The sequence below is a fragment of the Lates calcarifer genome, linkage group LG4 (genome assembly GCF_001640805.2).
Source record: "Lates calcarifer isolate ASB-BC8 linkage group LG4, TLL_Latcal_v3, whole genome shotgun sequence".
Lineage (NCBI taxonomy): Eukaryota > Metazoa > Chordata > Actinopteri > Centropomidae > Lates > Lates calcarifer.
The window spans coordinates 11,856,061-11,883,098 of NC_066836.1; the positions used below are offsets into that span (position 1 = coordinate 11,856,061).

At 41.5% G+C, this 27,038-nt stretch overlaps 2 protein-coding genes across 4 annotated transcripts; one reads left to right on the plus strand and one right to left on the minus strand.

Annotated features, from left to right (window-relative positions):
* Positions 1–9,939: 9,939 nt before the first annotated feature.
* Positions 9,940–13,508, minus strand: psma8 (proteasome 20S subunit alpha 8). The gene is made up of 7 exons (XM_018676549.2): positions 13,284–13,508; positions 12,088–12,214; positions 11,708–11,832; positions 11,403–11,525; positions 11,166–11,285; positions 10,534–10,596; positions 9,940–10,443 (listed from the first exon to the last, which is right to left on the minus strand). Exons 1-7 carry the CDS (start codon positions 13,383–13,385, stop codon positions 10,348–10,350), a joined length of 756 nt encoding a protein of 251 aa, XP_018532065.1. The 5' UTR covers positions 13,386–13,508; the 3' UTR covers positions 9,940–10,347.
* A 571-nt stretch (positions 13,509–14,079) lies between these two features.
* ss18 (SS18 subunit of BAF chromatin remodeling complex) lies at positions 14,080–24,614 on the plus strand. 3 transcript variants are annotated; one of them, XM_018676552.2, is made up of 11 exons: positions 14,080–14,272; positions 14,768–14,844; positions 14,939–15,023; positions 15,913–16,069; positions 17,228–17,458; positions 17,630–17,800; positions 18,121–18,198; positions 19,647–19,769; positions 21,595–21,725; positions 22,189–22,251; positions 23,021–23,169. In XM_018676552.2, the coding sequence occupies exons 1-10, from the start codon at positions 14,204–14,206 to the stop codon at positions 22,204–22,206; spliced, it is 1,140 nt and encodes a 379-aa protein (XP_018532068.1). In that variant the 5' UTR covers positions 14,080–14,203; the 3' UTR covers positions 22,207–22,251; positions 23,021–23,169. The 3 variants fall into 3 exon arrangements, with proteins under 3 accessions (XP_018532068.1, XP_018532067.1, XP_018532070.1); XM_018676551.2 differs by lacking the exon at positions 22,189–22,251 and having other exon boundaries at positions 23,021–24,614; XM_018676554.2 differs by lacking the exons at positions 18,121–18,198; positions 22,189–22,251 and having other exon boundaries at positions 14,081–14,272; positions 23,021–24,614.
* Positions 24,615–27,038: the final 2,424 nt, after the last annotated feature.

Sequence of the window (27,038 nt, forward strand, 5' to 3'; positions counted from 1 at the left end):
AAGCGTATGCTCAAAGTGCACACTGCACTACTTCCATATTTATTTCTGGTACCAACTGGCTAACAGTTAGCGTCACTGCAGCAACACCTGGAGGTGACACCTCTTGCCAGCTAATACCCCTTAAAATAACCTCAGAGATCCATGCAAAGAAAGCGGAAAATGGACTGGTAATCATAATAACTAAGACAGCTAAGTAGCGTCCTAATTAAAAAGTGAGACTTAAGTCAAGCAATATGTGGTTAGGCTGCCTATCAGTGCCAAATTTTGGATATTATGCAAAGGCTAAAAACTATTACTCGTGTACTAGAAAAACAGCTATTTAAATTGTTTTTAGTTTTTACTCTTGCTAAAAATCCATATTTTTAATTTCTAATGTGTGAATTGAAATATGCCTTTTGTGACTTTGGGTGTTGTGTGAGATTTATTTGTCTGATCCTGAAAAAACAAAACTACCCATATGGAGGTTGTTGTGGAGTTTGAGTGACAACCATCTTGCTGTCAAATAAGACTTGCAATCTGAATAAAAACCTCAAGGAAAAAAAGATATGAATGTTCCTATGTATTATGATGTGATTAAATAACACATTGTGGACATAGATGTATGGTGACTATTTGGTATATTTGCACACAGAGTATACCTGTTCTCATGTAAAGAGGCAAGATGATTTGCAGATAGGTAAAAATATAAAGACAGCCTCTGCTGGAGGCAAGAGAGAAGTCATTTCTTTTCTGGCCCTCTAGCAGCAAACCTGGCGTCATTCATTTCCATTTCTCTGTTGCCTACGCCATTGCTGGAACTGCAGCAAGCTTGTTTCATTTTATATCCAATGGATTGGCATTTAGTGTGACAGAGGAGAAAAGAATAAGTGAAAAAAAATCAATGGGCTTTCATCAGCTACAGTGTCTGATGATGTGGTGAGTAAATGAACAAGGGCACAGAGAAGCATTGATGCAAAGCACCAAAAACCAGGACTAGACAATGTCATCCAACCACAAAGCTGTAGTGACGACAGTTTCGGACATGTATGCCAACACAGCCTGTGTCACCTATCAGTAATAAAACTAAGAGCAGTTTTTAAGCAGCAGAAATAGAGGATGTAGAAGAGTATATGTGTGGGTGTTTGAGGTTAACATTTTGGTCTCTCTTGTCTGGAAAAGTTTGATGTTTGTAGAGGGAGGAAATAAAGGATAAATTAATCAACAAAATCTGTAAAAGCTAACATGAGGTACTTAATAGTCAGTTATAATATTTATTTGTTTTCCATTGGAGGCTAATTTGACACAATGTTACATTTTGACTAGTTATTTTATTTTAGCTATTAAGTGGGACAACAAAGGCTGTAACAATCATTGACTGTAGGTGGCACAAGGGTTAAAATTGTATACATTTCTTTGCCTGCAGGTGGCGACATCCCTGTGTCTACATGTAGGTCTAACCTGTTGTTAGTGGCATGACATATGTAAAACTGGCTTGCAGTGACTGAATAGCTCCCTCTTGAGCATACTGAATGTGTGTGCGAGGGAGATAGATGCAATTTTAATTAAAAAAAAAAACAGAAAATATAACCCGGCAAACTAGTGTTGCTCACGAACATTTCTTCCATGTCTAAAAGCAAGGGTTTGGTGTACAGAATATGAGGTAAAAAAAAATCAAAGACTGAACCAAAATGAGTCGTGGTGCATTCATGATAGAATATAGTGCAAAAAAATGCAGGCATACACATACACACACACATGCACAGTCAAAGTTTTAGTGCTTAGTTTTGATTCAGCTCTTCATTAGCCACAGGGCCCAACTCCGGTTAGCTCCAGTATTAGGCTCAATTAGAACAAGATCCAATTAGAGGGCTCCTTTCCCCTGGGGCAAGGAGAGGCAGGAAATGGAGACTGAGAAATGTATAAGTCGACAACATGCGGACACAGCCAACATAAACAAACTTACTTTGTTGATCTCTGCTGTTGCTACGCAGGAGTCCTCTGGGAGTTAAAGCCCTGCTAGTCTAAGCTATGAGATAAAACAAAATAAAAAAAAGCCCCGCAGCAAAACATGAACTCTGTGAACACAAGGGCTCCGACACCATGAAGGGAACGTCTGGGCCCAGAAAATGAAAAGCCCACAGGCGTTTTCCATTTACAGCTAAAAATCCAGCACTAGCTTCTAGCCAGGGTTAGTATCAGACTCTCAAAATGAACACTTACACTACGGGGGGAACAAATGAGTATCTTTCTATTGTCACTCTATTAAATCTGTCGGTTAATAGACATATACCTTACTACTGACAGAAATCAATAATGTACAATAAGATTAAGGGCAGGAGAGAGAGAAAGAAAAGAAGGAAAGGTATAATTGGTGAAAGAAAGAGAAAAAAGGAGAGAGATACAGATCTAACTGCGTGATTCTGAGCTCAGTGTTTCCTCCTATCCGTATGGTTAGAGGTGGTGATGGCGGCGATGTTGTGTGAGCCGTTTGGGCTTGCCCTTGCCTCGGGCCTCCAGTGTTCCTCCCCCAGGCGGCGTGTGAGGGAAATGGTGTGTGGTGCGAGGGTAAACCTTGACCTGCCTGCCAGGAGGCTGCACACGGAATGAAATGAGCACAAACAAAGTGGGGGGGGGCAGAGGAGGAGGAGGAGGAGGAGGAGGAGGAGGGGTGTCAGGCAGCGGTGGAGAAGGTATATGGCTTCACTTGTATCGCCGCTACACCCCCTTTTTGTTGCTGTCTGATCTGAGTGTGAGTGGCAGGATACAACGCTGTACATCTGTGGAGAACACACACACACACACACATCTCACTCGTTTGGGAGCACTCAGGTGTTGTGGGTGGCATCCTGGTATGTGGCGAAGATGGAAAGTGAAATGTTGCATTTCCCTTCATGCTCTGCCAAGTTGTGTTTCGGGGGAAAGATGGAAATCCCATTATGTCACATGCCTAACTTGGCCCTACAAACTCTGAAACTCATTTGTGAAATTGGGTTCAGATCTTAATGAGTTGCAAAGTGGTTCTGGTCTTATAAGTCTGCGGAGGATATATTTGTTGAAAACATCAGTGGAAGTGTGGCTATGCATCAGCTCAGATTTAGAGTTTACTTACAACTGACTTGCAACCTGGCCACCTAAAGTTACAGGTCTATCCTGTTCTTTTTATTCTGTCATTTGGTTCTGCTTGCAGTAGGTGTTTGAAGACATGACAATTTCCTCATCTTTATCCGGTGAGAATTAAATAAATTTAAAAAGGTGTAATCGCTGTAAACCAGCGTGTTGACAGAAGTGTGTGTGCGCCATATCACCCTGCTTACCTGTGAAAAGCCCAGTGAAATCCATTACATACTTTAGAGACGACTCATGAATGGAATAATTAGCACAGCATGCTTTCCGCCCGGCTGGAAGTCTCTCTCGATAATGAACAAAGGAAAGGAAATTAGCTTTTGTCTCATAAAGTCACAACTTCAAAGATCCCTGCCATTGCATTAATACAGCCATAGCCTGCAGCGGCATGGAAGAGAATAAAATAAGCACTCTCACTCAGACCCCATTCCTATCAAGGTCTTTCTCAGGACAAATACCGGGAGCTTGGCTCTTATAGACCACACACACTGGACTAGATCAGTAAGAGAAATTAGAGAGAGAGAGAAAGGTATGCAAAGCGATCCAAGTCAGCTCTCATAATGTGGTAAAATAGACAGCTTTCTTTGTGGGTTCTGACATAAAATATGGCTTGCATTAGTTTAAAAAAAAAAAATCTCCAGGTGTAACGCTATTTCCACGTATTATCCCTCCGTGCAGCTGGATGTACACTTAATCACATCGGGTCAACACTTTGGCTCAGGGGTTCCCAGCTGTGGCCTGGGCGACCTGCGACGGCCGTCTCGCCTAACTGCTGTTCCAGTCAGCTGCCCTCAGGAGTGTGAGTGGTACACTGATCTGGTGCTGGGTCATCCGGCACTGGCACTACTACATTACAGCACATTAAAAAAAGACCCAAACAGCCCAGTGTTTTGTGGTCAGGCTGACGGGATTGATGGTGACGGATACAGTTTAGGTCACAAATTGAATCAGTGTGGAGGGGGGTGGGGGTTTCCACATACTGTGCAGTGTAAAACATATCCATGTGAAGTGAAAGCATGCTGTGGACAAACTGTATTAAATATGTGCTTTTTTAAAAGATAATATCATCCAAAAATGAGTATGACTACAAAATGATTAGCCTTTCTTGCTGTACGTTCAACTATTTTGTCCTAACAGTTGTTATTGTCACTGTGTCAGAGCTGAAAGGAAGCAGCACCAAGGACCAGGGCGAGGCAAGTATTGTCCAAGGCACTCTCTCTTCGCCTATCTGCTCCTTTATCTGCCAGGATCAGTTGTTAGTGCTGGCAGTTTTCCTCTACTGTCCTCTGGAGAGAGGTGGCTCTCAGCTGGAGAGAGGCGCCAGAGGCTATGCACTGTCTCCATTGTGTGGAGAGACACACGGAGGACTTGAGAGACTCAGTGCAGGTGCAGAGAGGAAGAGTGAGAGGGAACACACCTGAGGGGGTTGATTCCCCACCCGCCACCCCCCCACCCCTCACAAAAGTCAGCCTTGTTTTTTTTGAGGGGCCTTTTTAGTGCAGGGACATTTGTTGTCGGGAGGACAGATTTACTGGAGGTACATTATACTGGAGGGAGGGAAAGGGCCCCTCAGTTAGAATGCTTCCTCTCTAACTGCCAGAGACATTTGGTTACAGACGCAGACTGCCAGAATAAATAAAATTTTCAGCGTTGAGGACAAACTGCAGGACAGTGCTATCACTGCCAAGCTAGCAAAACAATCTTATGAATTCAATGATTCAAAGCAGCACCTCGATTGAACGCGTAGCGCGGGTGGGATGAGGTGTGAGACTAGTCTGTGTGGGGTCATGTTCCTCACTTCAGTCACAGGCTGGGTCTTCCCATATGGACAGGACACAACAAGCTAAAGCTGATAACCTCACCTCAGACTGGGTGGTTTCCTGTGAAAGTGATCCTTTTGCTAACTGTTTGTTTAAAAGCTGACAGGCTACAAGAGTCTCTGTGACAGCATCTATTCATCTCAGGGTGTCAGAGAGAGAGAGAGAGAGAGAGAGATAGGGGGAACAAGGGAGGGCTAAAGAAACAGAGAGAAGAGGCAGATGAAGAGAGATGGTGAGAGAAAGCCCAGAAAGGAGTAAATAGGGGATTGATGTGCCTCAACAATAGGCTAGATTTACCTTTAGCTTTGAAACATCTTCAGATCATCCTGGTAGCAATTTCAGAAATTCATCTGGCGAGTGACTGAATGAGTGCTGATGTTTTCATCACTTTGGTTTTAATTATATGTCTCATTCAGCACAGTCTTCCTTCTACTCGGCTAATTTAGATTGAGATCCTTCCAGGCTTTCCCCTATCTTTCATTTCCCTCCCCTCCTTCTCTCCTCTCTGCATCCCATCAGCCCCTTTGTAGAAAAAAAGAGGAAGGAAAAAAACCTTCATGTCTGTGACTTTCTTGCCCTCCAGCGTATGAAGCCCTCTTTTATTTTGATCATCGCAGCACAATGGATTCATGCCATTCTGGCAACTTTATTCAGTATCAGCCCAAATTTACATACTGCTTAACAAGTTTGTGCGTGACTGTTGATGCCTCTGATCAAAGTGCTTTTGGAAATCTTTCTCATCTGATTTTTTTCCCGTCCTTCATTTCAAATGCATGCTGCAGACAGGCATCTTTAACTCAGGGGCAAAGAAAGGTAACCTTAGTGCTGCACAAGCCCAAATGTCATCCAACAAGGAGGGCTCATGTCCCCAGGATAAAGATAATGTAATCTAAGCAGTATACAGTGTGTGACTGTGTGTCTTTGAGTGTGTGTGTGTGAGTGTGTGTATCCATGCTAGCCTCGGTGTTTGTTGGAGGCTTGGTTTTGGGGGCGGAGGGAGACAGGGGATGACAAAAGTCAAAGCAGTCATGTGTCATTTTCGGTGCTGAAGGGCTGGGACCTGCCTCCAGGGCTGTCCTCTCTGTCAGACGCACTCAGATATCTGCGCTGAACTCTCTCGCTGTCTCTTTTTCTTTTGCTCTCTCCATCCTCCTCTCTGTCTTTATCCAATGCACGCGCATGTATGCAGCTGCTGCATCTTAACACGGCGATTCTGTGCTCTAAGGAGCGTACAGTAAGGTAGATTTAAATCACAGAGATGTAAAACATAAGATTTGAAACCATAAACATCTGCTTTAGATAAACAAGATGCTATGACTCATCTTGTATTTTGAAATAATTGCATCTTGTCCACATCTGCCACAGGAGAAATACTGGAAGGGACGTGATTTGCTCCATGACCAGTGATACATGTGCCCCCCTCCACAACACTGTGAGGCTGCATTAGGACAAGTGGGGAAACATTTTTTTTGACAAAGATCAGGTTGTAAATCAAGATATCTGAGGCCACACTGCAAACCAATGGCCCATGAAATTCCCATGGGGATAGAAGAGGAGGCTGCACAGAAAATGTACTGTAGCAGCCCATTGCGGGAGCACAGTAGCCTCCATTTACAATAATACAGCACATGCGTAAATATACGTGGCTACCAGAGCAAACAGCAGAATTGAAAACATTAAATAAATGAGAAAGAAAAATGGATTCAAAAAATACAATGAAAAGAGGGTGTGGGTGGAAAGAGAGGAATCGTGGGAATGCAAGATTGCACCTCCCTCAGGCAATCGAATTATCCTATGGGCCGATGGTTCCTCCTTATGCGTCGGCTGACATTTTCCTGTAACCCCATCCCGAGTAATGCTATGTGATGTGTGTGACTGGCTTCTGCCACGGCCCTGAGAGGCCACGAAGCCCCAGGGCCATTTGCTTTTGGCCCGCAGCATCCTGGGAATTGTTTATTTTAGCTCTGTCTGCTCCTTTTTGCCTCTCCCTCTCATTTTGCTCTCTCCTTTCTTGTCTCTCCTGTTCTCGCCGTTTCTTCTCTTCCTCTCCCTGTTTCTGGCCCAGTGGTGTCTACTTTCAATTAGAGGAGGATGCACTTGTATTCTCCTGTGAGACAACCCCCCCCCGACAGGTGACTCTTGAGGGGTAACTCGAAACCATGCCTTTAGTCTCTTCACACAAACTGTTAGTATTCCAGCGCCTTTCAGGGGGACACAAAGGTAAACCACAACCAAAGCTGACAGTGGTATCTGTTACTCAACTGTATATGTTGCCCTGTGTGATGGTGATAAGAGTGGAGGGTGTGTTCAAGAAGAAAACAGTTGAAAATCAAGATCTGCTGTGTGTTGTGCATGTGTGTGTGTGTGTGAGAGAGAGAGAGAGAGAGAGAGGGGGAGAGAGAGGAAAGAGATTTAAGGACAGAGAAGATGAGATGTGTGATATGAGATAATAGAATGATATTCAAAATGTATCCCTGGAGCTAGAAGTTAAAAGAGAACATTAAAAGAGAACATATTTTGATCGCTTATGGATATGTAAGCCGGTGCACCAATATACCCAAACTTTACTTCATACTGCAGAGCCCTTAAGGACATAAGTGGAGGCGGGCCGATCTGCTATACACAAATAGTGTATGTGTGTGTAACTGTCGACATGTGACAAGCAGAAAAGGGACAGTGTTGAGAACGTAGCCTTTTATGACCCAACACACTTTGACAGCTTGGCCATCGCTCGGGGACACGAGCAATGTTGCTTTTTCATCTGACAATTTTAAGCAAAACAACTCGCCCTCGATGGATTCAATTGTTCAGAGGAGCCTTTGTGGCTGTGTGTTAAAAAAGCACTGAGACAAAAACATGTCAGTAGCCCGTAGATTTCTGCTTGCTGTTAGCTAGAGGAGTCATACTGTCAATCTGTAGGACAAAAAAAGTGAGATGAAAGTGTAAGCGATATGATGGGGAAGCGCTGCTTTTATGCAACACTGCACTCTGCTGGCACAGAAGGTGATAACACCTTGAGTATTTCAGCAGCAGGAGAGAGACAGTCTTAACAGAGGACTAATGTAACCTTAGTTCTCCAGGGATGCCTGTGTCTGTGTTCTTCTACCCTTGAAGCAGTTGCCTTATTTGGACCTAAGGACATTCTGCACTGACAAATTTTAAACATCCCAGGAGGGGCATACTTTGAAATATAGCCACAGGGTGGCACATTAGAATGATAAAAATGTAGATCCTCAAAGTGAAATCTGCTTGTGACTTGGAAATAAGCTAGAGAGGAGGGTAATGGATATAGCTAGAAAAGGGTCAAACTATTGATGCGAGATACAACGAAATACTTAAATCAGATGTGAACATGAGGAATGTTTTTTCCCAGTATTTGTTCTATATTAACTACAACATGAACACACTTTGCCTGAAGTGTTACGTGCATGACAGATCAAGAGAAAAAGAGATGCGGACACTGTTTTAAAAAATCTGCTGTGTGTTCACATTAATACAGTCTTTGCTATGCGTATGTGCAATTGGCCTGTATGTTGAGTGTGTGTGTGTGTGTGTGTGTGTGTGTGTACATACAAACAATGCACTCAGTCGACAGCCTGCAGCAGTGTGCATTCTTGCTTGGAGAGTACATGTCCTCGGGCCTCGTTCCTCCGTCGATGACCTCTGGTGAAGCCATTATTTTCTGCATTTGTGATGAGCAGCAGCCAGTGATGAGAGAGATGGACTTTGTCCTGAGGCACAGTAGCGCTGATTATGGGCAACAACAATGCCAGCAAAAAAGAGAGAAAAAAAGAAAAAGAAATAAATAAAAGAAAGAAAGAAAGAGAAAACTCTTCCCACAAGCAGTTCAAAAGCCTAGGAGTCTTAGCGGCAACACAGAATAAGCTGCTCTTGCTCTATTGACAAGATGGATCAGATAACCTCGGTAGCTAGAGGATTACCCAGAATAAACTTTAAGAAAGGTTACCTATAGCTTGTTTTATCATCCAGTGGATTCAGCACCTCTCTGTCTGCACCAACAAACAAGCAGACTGTGACAGCATTATAATCTTATCAAATTCTGACCTGAAATACATTAGTGTCTGGCAATTAGTGTACGGATAAAAGGACTGCGAGTGAGTCATACAAACCCCATTTTTTATTGCCCTCCTAGGATTTAATGACATCATGTATGGGAGGTAATATTAGGAAGTTTAATTGATCCTCTGACATCAGCCCAAACACCAACCTCTATAAGACTCACAAACAAGACAAACTGCAGACAAAGTGCAATTGCTCTAGTCAAGGCAGCCAGGGCACCCACTCAGGAAATCCTGGCTTGGGGAGATGACTCTAAATGAAGGACTTTACCATTCACCATTATGTCTTTGGTGAGAGTCAGAGGGAACCCCCGGGGCTCTTCAGCACAGCACGGCACAACTTTTCAAAGGGCTCCAGATTAAAGTCACTGAAAGTTCCCACTGGGGTCTGAGGCCAGGATCCCATTAAGCAGCCCTACCACACCGCCGGCCATAATTGTGTCGTTGAGAATTCAGAGCAGCGGTTGCTTGATAAGCGAATTTAGGGTGAAATAAAAAAGGAGAGGCAAAAACGGGGTCTCGTTGGGCCACCATTAGACACTTCATTCGCTCATCGCTAATTTGTTTTAAATGACTGAGGGAGAGGTGAGCACTTTATAAAGCAATCTGAGCTACCTTTTTTTTTTTTTAAACTCCCATTTCCAGGTCTGTGCCGCAGAATGCTGATAAATGAAAAACATTGCAGTTTATAGTCTCTCTCTCACACACTCTCACACACACACTACACTGCCGCTAGTGGTGTTTTAAACTGTAGTTATCTTTATCGCAGTACTTGCTTTGCAGTAGGATAATCAATAAGACCCTCTACTGTCATCTTGAAGAAAGTGGTCAGTGCACCACTAGTAATGACAATTATTATTCAGAAGACACCATCTAGTAAAGCCATTTGGCACAAAAGATTTTGGCAAACTACTTTTATAAATAACATAAAAACAAGCTATAAACAAGTCAGCTTTTATTGAGTACTTTGTTTCTTTATGGTTCTAAATGTTACAAATGGTTTATTTCAACATTTGAGATTCATCACCATCAGAGCCGTTTGGTGAATGATATAAAAACATCCCGTAAGCACACTTTTAAGATCTGAACCCTAACTTGAGAGCTATGGATGTGCTCTTGCACATCACATGACTCACCAGCTGGAAGTGTAGGAACTAGTTATTCTTTTCTAATACTAATACAGTATCACTTAGATGTGTGAAAAACATCATAAGATCTCAAGTCAGGATTCAGCTCTTTACAATGGAATAAATGAGAGTATACCCTCTGAAACATACTAACATTTGCAACCTTAATATGCTATTGTCATCCAAGTGCAATAAAGAAAAACTCTTAAGTTAACTGCTTCAGGTGGATTTTTTCTGCTTCTTCTTCTCTGCCTCCTCTTCCTTCTCCTTCTCAATCTCAGCCACCAGAGTCTCGATTTCCTTGGATTCCAAAATCTGCAAACAGCAGAGAAAAGCAATTGTTAGCCAATAAATAAAAAGAGCAGAATGTGAGATAAATGATCAATATAATTCGCAGGAACTCACCTTCAGTGGCTGATTCCGTCTGATAACAGCAAGTTCAATATTCTTCCCTCCTGACTGGACAACCTACAACAAAACAAGTAATGTGACAAATCGAAGCCAAACATATACTGACTACTTTAACCTCTGGCTCATGTTAAGAGGCTGTGTGGGTATTTAAGTGCAATTAAATATAGCAAAATAAGTCCTCAGTTTCTGTGAGTAATTCTGAGTTTGAATTGAGTGCAACTTTAATGGCAATTAATTTGCATCACATCCAACACATTACATTTGCTTCATTGCAAAACTAAAAACAAATAACAGGTTCTGCTGAATGCAACAAGCAAAGTCACATGTTAATGATTATGGCGGATCACTTTATCACTCTTTGATAAAGACAGGACTATAGTTAGGTTCACACTGTGGTAGATGTAATTACATTTGAAGAGACAATTTCTTCAGCTAATTTTTCACATTTATACACCCCGTCTCTCTGTGAAATGCTCTGTGTAAAACATTTTTAAAAGGAATATTTGTACGGCAGTGGGATAATGTTACTGTAAAACAGTTCAGTAATTAATTCAGTTTAAGGATATGTAGTTAATGACAAAGTATGTGAATTCAAATGTCAATTCAAAGAATGAATGTGACCATACCTCAAGCAAAGCTTTGATAGCCAACTTGATTGCCTCATTGTCGCCAGCAATGGCTTCATCTGTGTAATTCTTCTCCAAGAACTCCCTCACAGTTTTTGCGCTGCGTCCGATTGCGTTTGCCTGATATATTCCAAGAATAACAAAAATCAATAATTAAACAGTTTCATACTGATGAGGTACTTGTTGTACATGTGTTAGAGCAGAATGAAGTGATGTACAAAGAGCAAACTCACTGACCTTCCAGGCATGGTAGGTTCCTGACGGGTCTGTCTGATACAGCCTGGGAGTTCCATCGTAGTCAAAGCCCACAATTAACGCAGAGATGCCAAATGGCCTGCGCCCATTGCTTTGGGTGTAGCGCTACAAATACGACCGATATACAAACTGATGTGACCGGTTATCCTTACAAATCCTTATTAAAAATGTATGAGCCAGCAACCAGGGACTGGAGCACAAAAACTGAAACTAATGTTCTTGCCAATAGAATGTGAAATCTTACAGATGCCTTATAGTAACAAATGAATGGTAAGAAGGTTAAATACCTGTTTCAGTGTAGCTATGTAGCGTGTGATGTATTCCACTGTGACTGGGTCCTCAACGGTTAGCCTGTGGCTCTGGCACTCAACCCGAGCTCTGTTTATCACAATGCGGGCATCTGCTGTCAGACCTTGAAAACATTTAAAGAGATTAAAGAGCTATAAAACATACAAGGAAAATACAACAGGAAAGTCACAAAATTCTTATATATGGAACTGATATTTGTGATAATATAGAATTTGTGACTACTAGTATTATTAGTATTTAGAATGCTCTGTCACAACAAACTAGGGTGTGACAACATAAGCAGGTGTAGTCAACTCTGCAATGCTACATAATTAAAGAATTACTAAGCAACTGAAAGAGATTGTGTTGTTTGAGGTACCTGCAAATGCCATGCAGACGTGCTCATCCAGGGCACATATCTTGCGGACAGTCCTTTCCTCCTGCAACTTTGCTACAGATTTCTTCTCAACACCAAGGACAACTATGTCTTTACCTCGAATTCCCACCTGCAGAGAAAACAAAAATCTAAATTAATTTCTGATATTGGCAACACAGAATATTTCACTCTCATGTGCTGGTAATTGTTGGTATGACACTAGGTAGTAAATAGGAAGCATAGGTTTTGAGTGCCCTAACAGCCTCAACAGTGCCTTCTACAGGGTCCACAGTGACACCTTCAAGTTTATCAACAAGTTGTGAGAGTAGTATGGAAATGTAAACCCAGCAATTATTTGAACACCAAACTGATCAGCTGAGCAGTAAAACCACAGTATTAACATGCTCATTTCTTAAACACATAACTACTACAGGCTTAAATTTAGAAATACTGCATGTTAATGGTTTAGAGACCCATCAAACAAACACCAGCGCATTATATCAAAGTTTATTCAACAAAATTGGCTTGCCATTACTCAGATTACTCTCAACAATTAATCAAGTTACAACTTGTTTCATACGTCTTTAGATTAACGTAAATAACGCAAGATTCAATGCAATCTGAAAGTCGGATGTAATTCTTCCTGAACTTCTTATACAAGCTACGGTCATTTTGTAAATATATGATTAGTTTACAGTTAGACAACAGACCTACAGTTGCAGATAGTGAACTTTAAAATATAATGTAAACTAACATTAGATATAATCCTACGTCTTTGCTACCCTCGTAATGTTACTATTGTAATGTGTCTCCAGTTATTATGACATTTATACAATTTGCAGAGCAAAATTCAACTTCGCAAACCTTGCAAATCATAAAAAGTGTTTCTAGCGCTGATTGGCATTATCACATTGAAAATGAAACTACCGTGAGAGTGACACAGCGACAATATGCTTGCTAATGATAACTTACTCTATTGATTTCCAGTACCTAATAAATATTTCATTTATTACACGTGGAAGCTACAGACCAGTCGTCCAAAAAGGTCGTAAAGATTACAACACTTGCGTGTAATATATTTTGTGGCACAACAAAATTAGCTGAATACATGAGCAAAAAGAGTGCCTGCTAGCTTAGCTAGATGGCTAACTGCCGTTTGCGAACGTTAGCATTTAGCATTAGTTTCATTTAGGACTTACCGCTGTGGAACCCTTTTTTACAGCTTCTTGTGCATACTCCACTTGAAAGAGATGACCATCAGGGGAAAAGACAGTAATAGCTCTATCATATCTTGCCGCCATTGCGTTGCAAGACACGTACAATCACAAGAAAAGGGGAGACTTCAACCAAATGATTCAGCTAGTTAGCAACAAGCTGCTCCGCTATGAAGCTGCCGTGTGTCGAAAACGGCGCCTGCGCAAGACCTCTGAACTCGGGCGATACCAACAGCAGAGGAAAGCTGCGATTAACAACAGTTAAATACTGTCAGTTTAATTTGCGTCACTACTAGATAAATATTTTTACGTCGAAATTTAAAATACATAAAATTTTCAGGATCAGTATCAATACGATTCATTCACCTGGTTCATTTAATGAAGTGGGCAGTGTGGACTGATGGTGCAATGTGTGCCACTTTTAAACACAATATGAATAGCAAACACTCTCATCAGCTAGTATTACCTAAAATTACCTGCAATATCATTATTATTTTATAGAAGTATATTAAAGATCGGATTGTGTTTCCCCTTTTTGTTGAGCAGTCCATTTCCCGTGGCCTTTCAGACTAGATCTAGACTGTTCCACTTTATGACAAATCGGTGGAATTGTAATTCAATTAAGCAATAATGTAGGCGCTTTCAACTATATTAATAAACGTGTGTTGAAATATTCTAATTAATCTCAAATGACTATGAACATCACGTATCCCCGTGTGATCAAAATAATCAATCCTCAAAAACTATTTTTTCAAATGTGTTAAGTCCCCCCCAAAACGGACCACTGCATTACGAAATTGCATCCTATTCTGAACTGTTTGATCTGAGTTCTCCCGATTTGTTAAGTGTGTTAGCTACTTTTGACTTTTATGCTCTAGTTCACTTTAATTTCATAGAGTATCACCATGTCGGTGGCATTTGCACCTCACAGGCAGCGTGGGAAGGGTGATATAACACCCGCTGGAATACAAAAGGTAATTCATCTTTTTAGCGCGACGCAGAATGGAGGCTATGGTATCAGAGGCTGCTAGCCGTTGAGCTAATCAATGTAGCAGTGCCCATCCAAGTCCAACTGTGAATAGATCGGGAACAATGTTGCAGGGTCAAAGCGCGGTGAATATGAACCTCTCTGGAGTCGGGACGCCATGTGTAGACAATGTGCTCTAGGCTGATTTACCGGACTAACGCAGAATTTTATTTCAAATGAATGGAGGCCTGCGGTTTTGTTAGCAAGGGACAGCTAGCTAGCAAGACGCGTCTTTTGTTAGCTAGAAACGCACACTCATATTTAACAAAACACCCCCATCCTGCCCGTTGTTTTCAAATTATGGTAGAATAACTATCAGTAAGCAAAGGGCTGTACCAAAATATACTATACCAAAATACCCATTGTCACTAATTTAACATTTTGTATTCCCACTCAAAACATAAACGTGGTATAAATCTCTCTGCATTTACTTTTACTGCAGTTACTTGATGAAAACAACCAGCTGATCCAGTGTATTATGGACTTCCAGAGTAAAGGCAAAACAGCAGAGTGTTCACAGTAAGTTATGAAAATTCTCTCTTGCGTCCACGTTACAGTAATTTTAAGCTCACGTCGTCTTAAAATCTGTATTGATGACCCTCCACCTTCCCAGGTATCAACAGATGCTGCACAGAAATTTAGTGTACCTCGCCACGATAGCAGACTCCAATCAGAACATGCAGTCTCTCCTCCCTGCTGTGAGTATTGGTCCATGCTGATTGTTTTGAATGAGGGAATTTTGAATTACAGTGTAATTTGTCTATCTCACAAGGTAGTTAACATTGTGCTCTTGTGTTATCATCATGTTCAATGTATGTTACTTTGGTGTTAGTTTAGGTAAATTACTTGAGCCAATACTCATAAGAAGAAAAAGAAGAATACAGAACAAAGAGATCAGAACAATATCACATCAAGTTATAAACTGTTATTTTGGTCACTCTAATACACACCCAGACATTTATTTAAGGTGAATTTCCCACCTTGGGACTTGACCCATACATAATATCTCTGCCCTTTTTCTCTTGCAAGTCACACAACTTTATGGAAATTAAACACTGTATACATAGGGTACACCTTAATGAATGCGCTTCCTACAGTAGATCTTCTTTATGTACATACATATATAAAAAGTAAATATTTTAGGTTGCTTAGACAACTATTGTATTTAGAAGTGTCTCCTCATCATATCATATCACATGTAATGCTGCAATAGCCTAAATTGGAGTTATTATTATTTAACTGATAATTGTTTGTCACATCTTTTGGAGTTCTCTTTTACACCTTTTGTAGTCCTTAATGGTCACCAGCTGTGACTTAATTGGGTCTAGTTTATCCAGTGATTATGTTATTATGTATTGTTCTACATGGGTATTTATTTTCACTTTTAAATATGCATTGTCCTCTGAAATTGTAATCATCATTGATTGATTCAGGTACATCACAGTTATGCTGAACTATAATATTTTTGACATAGATCTTGGCTTTTATCTGCTTTTTTTCTTGAGTTTTTTCCTTCAAGTGGCACAAGCTCAGATGTGTTTGTAGCCAGCTGATGTGTGTTTTTGTGTCTGTGTTGCGCGCCTGCAGCCGCCCACTCAAAACATGTCCATGGGCCCTGGTGGTATGAGCCAAAGTGGACCCCCCCCTCAGCCTCCTCACGGTCACAACATGCCCTCTGAGGGTATGGTCAGTGGTGGCCCTCCAGCCCCACACATGCAGAACCAGATGAATGGACAGATGCCTGGTAAGTGACCCCACCACCACCACCACCTCCTCCCAACTTCCCTCCCTCGTCTTTCTCTCTTTTCTCTTTCCCCTTCTTCTCCCTCAGTCCCTGTCTTACTTGGGTTGCCTAGCAACACCACAGAACTGTGAGGGAGGTCGCTCTTCTGAAAGATGATGTCACCCATTTGCCAGCTGTGGTGGTCTTACACTTGTTCTCCATTTGGTTATGCTTATCCTCACCTCATTAATGTGTGCTTTGGTTTTTGTTTTTGCGAATTTAAATATTACATTATTTTCTCAGAACATAGAGACGGCTTGAAATACTGTTGTTATTTTAAGGCAGTGATTCGTTTATCACAAAATGATCTTAGTCTGTAAAAAGTAAAAGCTAGGGCACTATATTAGAAACAAGAAAATGTTACAACTAAAGTGTCACTTCTCCACTGGCATGGTAGTGTTGATTTAAGCTGTACCATGTTATGCCATTCTGTTTTTTTTTTTTTTTTTTTTTTTTTAATTTAAACCTCACAACAGAGAATATACGTTCTGGCTGAAAATATCCTGGTATTGTACGCTGTGCCAGTTTGGAGGACTTTTGTACCTCCTGCACAACACTTTGCTGTCCATCAAAGTGCTTTTTCCTTCATAACTTACCACTCCTCATTTAACAGACAGTAAGCCCCCTACTCTGTTTTTTGCCATGTTATTGGAACAGTTTAAGTCTGTTGCAATATTGAGATTATGTTTTATGCTGTATATATAGTGTTGAATTGATCACGATTGTTATGCGATAAAACTAGACAGCTGGTAAATCCTTATTTATCATTTAAATTTGAAGGATTTAGTTGCTTTTTGAGGATAAATCCGCTTTATTATTACAAGAGCAGAATGGAATGAAAAGAAGATACAAACAGAAACAAACTGGTTAGACAGAGGAGCAAGCAATTAATTACAGTCACTTACAGTTTGGGGAATCCTGAACTTCAAACATGTGATCAAGGTAAGTGATTATATTTTTCACATATCATTCAATTCCTGTTGTATGGAAATACATCCTCTGGTTACAGTTGTCCACAGGGCAGCACATACCACAACATGACAGAAATTCAACTTGATTTTAAGTATGTGTGCTAAGGAATAATGCGGGAGTCATGAATTCTCTCTTGTTATTTTCCAGGGCCTAATCACATGCCCATGCAAGGTCCCGGACCAGGCCCCAACCAGCCCCCAAACATGCCCAGTGGCTCTATGAATATGCCCCCCAGCAGCCATGGCTCAATGGGTGGTTACAATCACACCGTCCCTTCGTCCCAGGGCATGCCAGCTCAGAGCCAAATGAACATGACCCAGGGCCAACCCATGGGGAACTACGGGCCACGGCCAAACATGAACATGCAGCCCAATCAAGGTAAAACTGCTCATTTGTTAAGCTTCCACTTGGTTGCATTAATTTCCAGTGCCTTATCACCTGCCTCGCTGGTTTTTGCTGCACATCATTCACCTGCATTTGATAAACCATATAGTGCTGGTATGGGTTTTCTGTCAGTTTGAGAGTGAACTCTTTGTGGATGCATCACAGGCCCCATGATGCACCAGCAACCTCCCTCCCAGCAGTATAACATGCCTCCTGGTGGTGGTGGACAGCACTACCAAGGACAACAGAACCCAATGGGCATGATGGGGCAGGTCAACCAAGGAAACCATGTCATGGGGCAGAGGCCAATGCCTCCCTACAGACCTCCACAGCAAGGTATACCCCTCAGAGTGTGTCTGTTAAGTGTGCAAGTTGTGAGTGTTGGTCTTTCCTCTCCCTAACCTTCCCTCCTGCTCCCTTTCTAACTATTGTTCCTCTCAATTTCCTTTATTTCCACCACTGTAGGCCACAGACATCTCGATGACTAAAGATGTAATCTAAAGCCTCCAATTCTAAAATTAGTCGAGTCACCAAAAGAAAGCTTTCTAACAAGAACTAGCGGCAAGGAATCCATCCTCTCTGCTCTTCCCCTCACACAACCAATCCAACAACACCTTGAATCTACTTGTGTGTATGTTGTGTGTATGTGTATGTAGGACCCCCTCAGCAGTACCCAGGGCAGGAAGACTACTATGGGGACCAGTACAGTCACGCAGGACAGGGAGCCTCAGAAGGTAGGAGAATCCTCCAGTCACCTGGAGAAAAAAAAACAACAAAAACATGAACCCAGGATTGTGTTAAAACACAAATGATGTAAAGAGACTGTGACAGAGGCAAAATTTTCAGTTTCTTCATTATTTTCTGGGAAATCAAAGTGACTTTGGACTCGAACAAAGAAAACAATATGGTACCTAATGTTGAGGAAACAAAAATCTTCACTTGCCAGAATGCACCCTATTCCAAATGGTGCTGCAGTTCGTGGATAAGTTGGCACCCAGTCTTGTTATGACATCCCCCCAGTTGTGGCTGGTGCTCTACCTGTCAGTGTGACAGAGAAGTCAGGGAGAGTGTCTTGCGTGAGTCCTATTGGTCGAAGCTTTATCAATAGATTGCCACGTGATGCTTTTATAACTAGATGGCAATACTATGTGTTTACATTTTTGAAGTAGTAGCCAATTAGTGTATTCATACGTGAAGCAGACCACGATTGCCACTGCATTATCCTCTAAATTTAACAGTTGACTTACTGCTAGTTTTCTCCATGTTGGTGTGTTTTGGGGTGATGCAATTACTTTTTATTACACAGTAGCCTCACTGAAAGATTAGTCATATCAAACAACTCCTTTTCTTTCTTTGTCCAATTAACATTGACTTTTTTGTTGTTTGTTTTTTTCCCCCTCTACTCACTACACTATTTTCCTTTTGACCTTTCAAACACAAGTGTTTTCCTTTTTTGAAATAAATAAAATACAGCCCTTTATGGAAAAAAACTTTCTCAAAAACTGCTGCCATCAAGACACTACAGTATGTTGTGCATCTCTAAACTCTTCAATAATATGAACAATCTCATCTTATCCCTCTGAGATTATCTTGACTGTTTTAAATTCCTGGCAATACCTCAGTATATTGAATGTATTAATTTAGCTTCATGTCTCCATGTTGAGTTGATGTAGGTTATAATGGTTACAGCTTGCAGCCACCATATTCTGATCAAGACAGAATTCTTATGTGAATTCCTCCCACATTGCTATCATGGAGGGTATCATTATAACTTCATCTATTTGCTTTTGAACAGTATAGAGTAGTAGCTAAAAAATGTGTATCTTAGGAAGTAATGCAGTCAAAGCTGCAGCTGAGATATGCAAATCAAGACTTGTCTCTTCATTTTTGCTTGAATGTCCTCCAATACTACAATGTGTATCATTTACTGTACAATAGTATATTATACTTTGCTGCTAGTATTAGATAGTTGGATAATGTTGTGTATTTTAATTAATGTATATGCCAGCATTGTGTTACCATTACACATGCATCTTAAAAGAACCATCTGAAATTGATGGAAAGTTGATCTCTTAAGTAATAGCATAGAGATAATCTTTATTAATTCTCTTACCTGTTTGTTTTGCTGTTGTGCTGTAGTTGTCAATATGTGGCTCACATTGCCTGCTGTTACCCCCTGAAGGTAATGCCCAGTATGGCCAACAGCAGGAAGCATACCAGCAAGGCCCTCCCCAGCAGCAGGGCTACCCTCCTCAACAGCAGTACCCAGGTCAACAGGGCTACCCACCACAGCAGCAGGGCTATGGTGAGTTACCTTCTGTCAAACAGAGCCAGATATTTTGTCCTGTAGGAGGCACTATCAGCTCTCTCGGGCTGTCTTTTTAACTGCTGAATAATAATTCCTCCTGTGTGAATCGGTGGTTACTGCCCCTCAGAAATGTAACTGTGCCAAATACATGTCAAGACATCATCAAGAGCAAGGAATTAAAGGACCACCTTAATGAACGGTTGGGGGATTGGAGCTTGGTGGAAGAGAAATTTAATCAGTAGTGGTGACTGGCACCACATTAGCATTTCTCCTGGTGCTTCAGTTTGATGTGACACACTGTTCTGAGAGAGTGGCAGAGGAGCGTTGGCCGATGGGCACAGACTTTTTTGAACTCCCAGCAATTTAGCACATTATATTAATAGTTAAGCAATGTGTTGATAAATGATTGGAACTTTTAAACATTTCTTAGCTCTTAATCTTACAGATAGTTAGCCATCACCACACACCAAGGCAAGCTATGAATCGTAGTAAACACTGGAAAAAAGTCTGCAAGTAAATGCTTAATTGACTTACAGCTGCTCATGACCTTTAGCTAAAGGGTATTTACATTAAGGTCATGGCTTTGAGATGTAACCATTTAACCACAATTAATAAAGTGTAAAATTTGTTTTGACTCGCAATTTAAGTATTGGAGTTCATACAGCTCTCAAGGCTTTTTTCCTTCATCCCATTTTTCACTGGAACTTTCCATCACTCACCCTCTGTCTGAGCCAGAGCTCATGTCAGTAATGAGCTAGCAAAGATTCAGAGGCTGTGAGGTGAGATCCATCTGGCACACAGACATGCTTTCTCTCACTGGCCCCCACAAGGTTATGCTCAACAGCATAAGGCATTATGAGCGCCTAACGATGCTGCGTGGGCCTCATTTGACTCCAGCCCCAGTCAAGCTTTGCTCGGTCCTTCACATCACCCGCATAGACGGCTACAGTGTATGGGGGCTGATGAAGTGATTTTTTTCCTCCTTTTTTTAATGAAGCCTGCTCCTCTAATGAAGACCAACAGAATCTCCTTGATGTCTCCTTGCATTAGGGAACCACTGCCTGACTCCAACCTGACTCATTCACTCTCATTCATTACTGAGTCAGGCGTTGTGGAGGCAGCCAAAACAAATGGGTCTGACACATCCACCAACCTCTCTTTGTCATCCATCAGCTTTTTTTTTTATTGCTGCCCATTAGTGTTAGTAAACTAACAGGGATTCCCCAGAGTTCTCAGAGTAACAAGTAGGAAGCAGAAACAGTTAATGAGCAAAACTTGGGCCATTTTCACACTGGGTTCCTTTTGTTATGTCTAAACCTGAGTTTGATTGTCCCACCTCTTTCTAAGCAGGTGATACGACCCGTGTTGGGGGAAAAAAATCGCAAGGGGCGGCTCTTTCAATATCGTGTGGTGTCAAGTTGTGCTTGAATGTTATTCACTGCTCGTATGAGTGAGGTCTTTTATATCTGCCACTAATGTTGATATAACATGCACACATGAATAATCCTCCTGCTGGAGTACAAATTGTCTTATGACTAAATGCAAAACCTCCTATGTTTAAACAGGAAGTGATCATAGTATTTTTTGGCCCACATTACCAAATTCTTACACAAACTGCCCCTTGATTCAAAGGAAACTGCTCAGTGTGAACAGAGCCCATGTGGTTCTAGAAACAAAACAGGCTGATGATAAACATATTAGAAGCAGCTTAGTTCAAGGTTTCTGTGAACTGTGCCCAAAAATCTTTCTCAAATGCTTTAAAGTTTACTCAAGGCTTTCAAGCATACAGAATTTTACATGTAGTTCTCAATGTTTGTCGTAGGTCCCTCCCAAAGTGCCCCAGGACAGTATCCCAACTATCCTCAGGGGCAGGGACAGCAGTATGGGGCCTATCGCCCACCTCAGCCTGGACCCCCACAGGGCCAGCAGCAACGCCCTTACGGTTACGACCAGGTGAGTATAACCACAACACCAGACAGTCACAGAGACAGAGTCACAGAGTCTATACATCGGTCTTAAATTGTCCCTTGATATGTTTATTACCAGACTTAGTTGTATATTTTGTGTAGTTCTCAGTGAGACCAGAGATCAATGTGAGTGAAGTTAGGAGGTAAACATTAAAAGGTACTGTGTTATGCATGCTGTCATCATATTGGGGGTTAGTTCTGTTCTTCCCCAGAAAGAGTGTATGTGTTGCTATTGTCTTTCACTTGTTAATCTTGAGTCTTAGTTACATATCCTGGCTAATGTGGTATACCATTCCAGTGAAATATGAGGGCTATAACGGGATTCTTCCTTAAACTTGATGCAGACTGCTCTAGTGTTTAAAGGGAGATCTATTTGTTGCCCTGTATTTCCTATGGTCTTATGTGGGGACCACAGCTACACTTTGATATCTTTATCTTTGAATATTCAGGGGCACATGAGGAAATAAAGACCCAGGGATTTGAACCCCTGACTAGCTCTGTAAGAAGCAAAGGTAATGGTTGCTGTGAAGACCTCAACGTCCAATCTAGACGTTTGACCACCTAGCCTTAATTTGCATTTGTTATGTTTCTTCTGTCTCTTTTGTCTCTATCTTTCTTCCATCTTTCTCTTTTTATTTCTTAAGTTTTTTCTTTTCTTTCTTTCTTTTTATTTTCTTTTGTTGTTAACCAGGGGTCGAATTGTAAGTCATGAGGTCCAGAAACACAGCATGCTTAATCTGCAGTGAGACAGCCAAAAGCTTACCTGCTTTGGCTGTGTCCTTAATTTCTGCAATTTACAACTCTGGTTTTAATTACTTTTTTGCTTATGATAAAACTGTAAAATATAATTGAATTAAAATGTTTTGTATGTCAAGGCTGTCAAATCATAGTTTGTTACCAAATTTGATTCCTTTGTATTTTCCATTAATACCACAAACTTCGACCCCTGTTTAGAAATGCATCAATTACTACTGTTCTTACACTGAATTTGTCTCACTTGAAAGTAGTATCCACTGTTAAATATGGATTATTGTCCTCAGCCATGCTGCTGCCGAAACCTGAGGTATCAAGTTAGAATTTAGAGCTCACGAGTTGTGAGGCCATGCTGCCACCTGCTGGTCATTACCAGCAAATGCAGCCATAAATCATCATGGTTTGCAGTATGATATGGTTGAAACCACAGATGTTTGTTTGCACCCTATTGAGATTTATGAATATAAGCTTTTACTTTGCACCTTTGAGAAGGTGAGTAACATGCATCTGTCACATTTCTCTCCACAGGGCCAGTATGGAAATTACCAGCAATGAGAGATGGTCACAGCAACCCACACAGCTCTGCTCTCATCTCTGTCTGAGCTTTGACCTCTGGTCACCTGCTCAGCAGACTTTAATGATGGTTGCAGCTCACTGATATTCTCTCAGACACGAACATACAACACTCAAAAATACAAGATACACACCCACCCACCCCCTCCCCAACCCCCCTCTCTTTAGGCTCTTGTCCTTGCCTGTAAAATGTATTCTGTCGACTTGATAGCGTCAAAGTCCATGACCCACCCTCTGGTCCAGTATGTCTCAAAGCAGCAATGCCTTAAAAATGGAACTGCCTTATCCTTCAGCATTGCAGATTGTGAAACGAGCTAACTAAATTTTGGATATCAGAGATGATTTAAATGTACAGTTTCAGTCTACTGTGGTGCATTGTTTCTCTATCATTCAGCTCCCTGTCCATAAGAAGCAATAATGCCAGCAGTAGGGAAATGTGTGGGGGCTTCGAGATGCAATAATGCAACAGGCAAACTCCCCGCTAGGCCATGGTACATGTCTTGATGTATGTGATGATGTAAAAATATATTTTATGCTTTTTAGACCAAGCTAACTTTGTATAAGACATTGGAAATTAGTACTAAAGCTGTGTTGTTTATTTCATGAAGTGTATGTGTCAATGTGTTTTTTTTTTTTTTAATGATCTTTAATGATGATCCCATCCAGCACATTTTGTTTTTGTTGTGTTTTTTTATTTCTTTCTCGTGTTGAATTGTTTAACTATTGAATTGGATCTGCTACTTCAGTGACATAGACACTGCACAAATTCTTTGTGTAAAAATGGCAAATTATCAGACATGCAGAAAAAATCCTTGAAGGACAAATACCAACAACATACCTGGAATTAGAGATGTTTAATGTCTGAAAACATGTAACAGTTGCTATATTCTGTGTTGAGCTATTTTTTTAAGTCACTGAAAAATATGTCAAATTTGGATCATGAATAGATTTCTATGACCACATTACCTGACAGAATAATGGCAATTGGTCTTCATTTAACACGTTCTCAAAGAGGTGATATGTAGCAGATGCCACTGTTACTGCTCTGTGGAGCCTTTTTTTTTTCTATACAAGCACCTCAGTCTTGTCCATTGACTGCAAATTGGTGAATGGGAAAGAACTCGGTATCATAACGATTTCTGATAAGTAGTTTGTTTTGTTAGTCTTGAAAATGCTGGAATCCCCTCTCCCCTTTGAATAAATGTCTAAGTTGATGTCATTCAAATAGTGTTGTGTGTGAATAATAAAGATTGTTACTGTCAAATATGTAACATAAGATGTGAAAATAATGTTCTGAAATGGATTCCTTAATTTCACAGTAAAGACTGGTTGTGCAGTTTTATATCACTGGCTTGATATCTGTTTTATGGTGCATACTTTATTGATCCCATATGTACAGCAGCATAAAGAAGAGGAGATCCACGTCCTCTGGTATTGTTTATATATGGCTGTTTAATATTTTGCATTCTGCACCCCATCCAAGTGGTGGTCACATTTGTGTCATGGCAATGTATAACTGTACATTATAATAAATTGGAAGAATCTTTAATATATTTTGACTTGCGTTATTTATAGCATTTGACTTTATATTGAGGTGCTGCTAATACAACAGCGCAAAACCATTCATCCTGACAACAACATAAACAACATGTGCACTATTGGTGCCGTCATAATGTGACAGTATGATATAATTGTTTTGTCTTCATTTGCTATGTGGTAGTCAGTTTCCAACTGATAATGACCCTGCCCTGCTCAGCAGCGTGTCTGCTTTGTCCAGATGCATCCAGAGAGGTCCAGAGCACATTTACACCCAAAATTACCTTCCGTGTCCCTCTTTCCCCTTCTGCTCCCTCCAGAGAGGGAGAGGGACTACCTGTCACATTGGGGGGAGTGATACAGATGGTATGCCAGATGTGTGGCCGAAGCACGTGATGGGAGAGCGGCGCTGGTGTTAAGAGGGCCACAGACTGCTTGGGTCGCGCTCGGTGCCAATGATGAGTGTTTGTGTGTGTGTGTGTGTTTGTGTCAGTGTGGGCGAGTGCCGCAGAAGTGCTTTAAGAAAAAGGAGGAAGTGTGGACTTTTTTTTGAGTGTGCCTATGTATAAAATTTTGCTCAGGTTTAGTGGCATCTCCTAGTCACCCCACCATCCTGCTGCTCCACAGCTGGCCGCCCCACCCTTCCCAGCTGCCACTGGGGCTCCCCCTGGCCCCTCTGCTTGGCAGAGCTGGCGTTTTGGGCGCTCCCCCACCAGTCCTCCCTGGCAGCTGCTGCCCTCAGCTGTGCTCTCGCAGACGGTATTGGGGTCGGACAAAGTCACTCCTCCTGTGACTGTGTCTGGGGCCGTTGGGGGAGGATGAAGAGGTGGCAAGGAGACTCTTACCTCCTATGTAAGATCTCCTTTAAATGCTCATGAATTTAAATTGATGGACACATAACTTAAAATGAGGCAGTGGAGGAATCTGTGGTGGTTTATTAATGACTCACTGAAGTAACTCAATATTACAAGGCGTAGTCTAGATGTCTGGCTGTGTAGTTCTAAATGAGTTATCAAGAAAGCTTACAGGAGAGCATTACTCCACGCATGTTCTATGATGGTGAGGCAAATAGTGTGAAAAAGTGGCAGCATCATTTCAGAGGATGATTATCTTGTTCAATATTTTGATAATTATAATTCAGGGCACCTTTCAGAGGAGGCTCCTAAGCACTGAGGGGAAAATGACATTGTGATCATAGCTGGCAGGCAAGATGTGATCTCTCTCTCCCTCGCTCTCTTTCTCTCTCTCACACACACTAACTCTCCCTTTCACTCTCTCATACCCACACTCTCAGTGTGACAGAAAGTCTATGGGGAGGTATAAGAGGTAGTTATGGGGGGAATGCAGCAGCCTCCACAGTTTAATTGGAGATGTGTCACACTAAATAAATGGTGCAAAAACAAGCGCTGACTGGAGGCTTGAGGGAGGGGCCCTGGGGATGCAGCCTGTTTTATTGGGCAGGAGCTTTGCACCGCTCCAGGGTGAAACGGGGCTATGCACTGCTGAGATACCCTCCAACCACCAAACCACTAGGCCTTCCAAAGACTACTGTGGAGGAAAAGACAAAGGCATTTGCTTCACTCCGCAGAAAAAGCATCTTATTGGTGCTGGGGAGAAGGTGTCCATGAACTCGGCGACCCGATTGTTCCTCCCCCCAATAAAGGGCACATCATCGTCCTCATCTGAAATTTCAATTTCTACACACGTGTGAACAAATCCATAATTGTAAAATCTTGAGTAAGTGCTGTCTGCTTCACTTGCTCCCAGATCTTATGTATGTCAATTTATGTTTTGAGAAGACGCCCGCCAACAGCCTCCAGCCAATCCCATTTTCCCATGTAATCCATACATGACCTCCAAGTTACCAGGAGAATGTGTTTTCCAATATTCCATCAATGTTGATATAACTGTTGTCTTGCTTTGCTCATGCAGCGTGTGTGTGTGTGTGTGTGTGTGCACGCACCTTAGATTCCAGAGTTCATGGCATGAGTTTTGATTTACCTCTACAGTGTGCCGCAGTAATTGGATGTGACACCATTCTCTCTGCTCTCCCTGGGGGATATAACAGGAATCTGACTATTATGGCCCCAGTCATGAATATGTCACGACAGCTGCAAACAAAGGCCTGTGATTTGGATAAGACTCCTCTGTATGTTGTCTCTACGCTGATATATGAGATAAATGCTGTGAGGGTAAATGAGTTTTCTGTAAAGCAATTTGCAGTGTTTACAAAGAATGATTAATTGCCATTGTTTGGAGAAAAAAAAAACTATGGTAGAGACGATGTTCAATATTACACGTTCATCGTTATGCCTCCCAGATATATACTTGCCTCACAGATATTTGTGAAAGCTATTATATCTAGTTTCAAAACAACTGAAAAATATTTTTTGGACCTGACATACATAAACAGGGTGATCCCCTAGAAAGACATTGT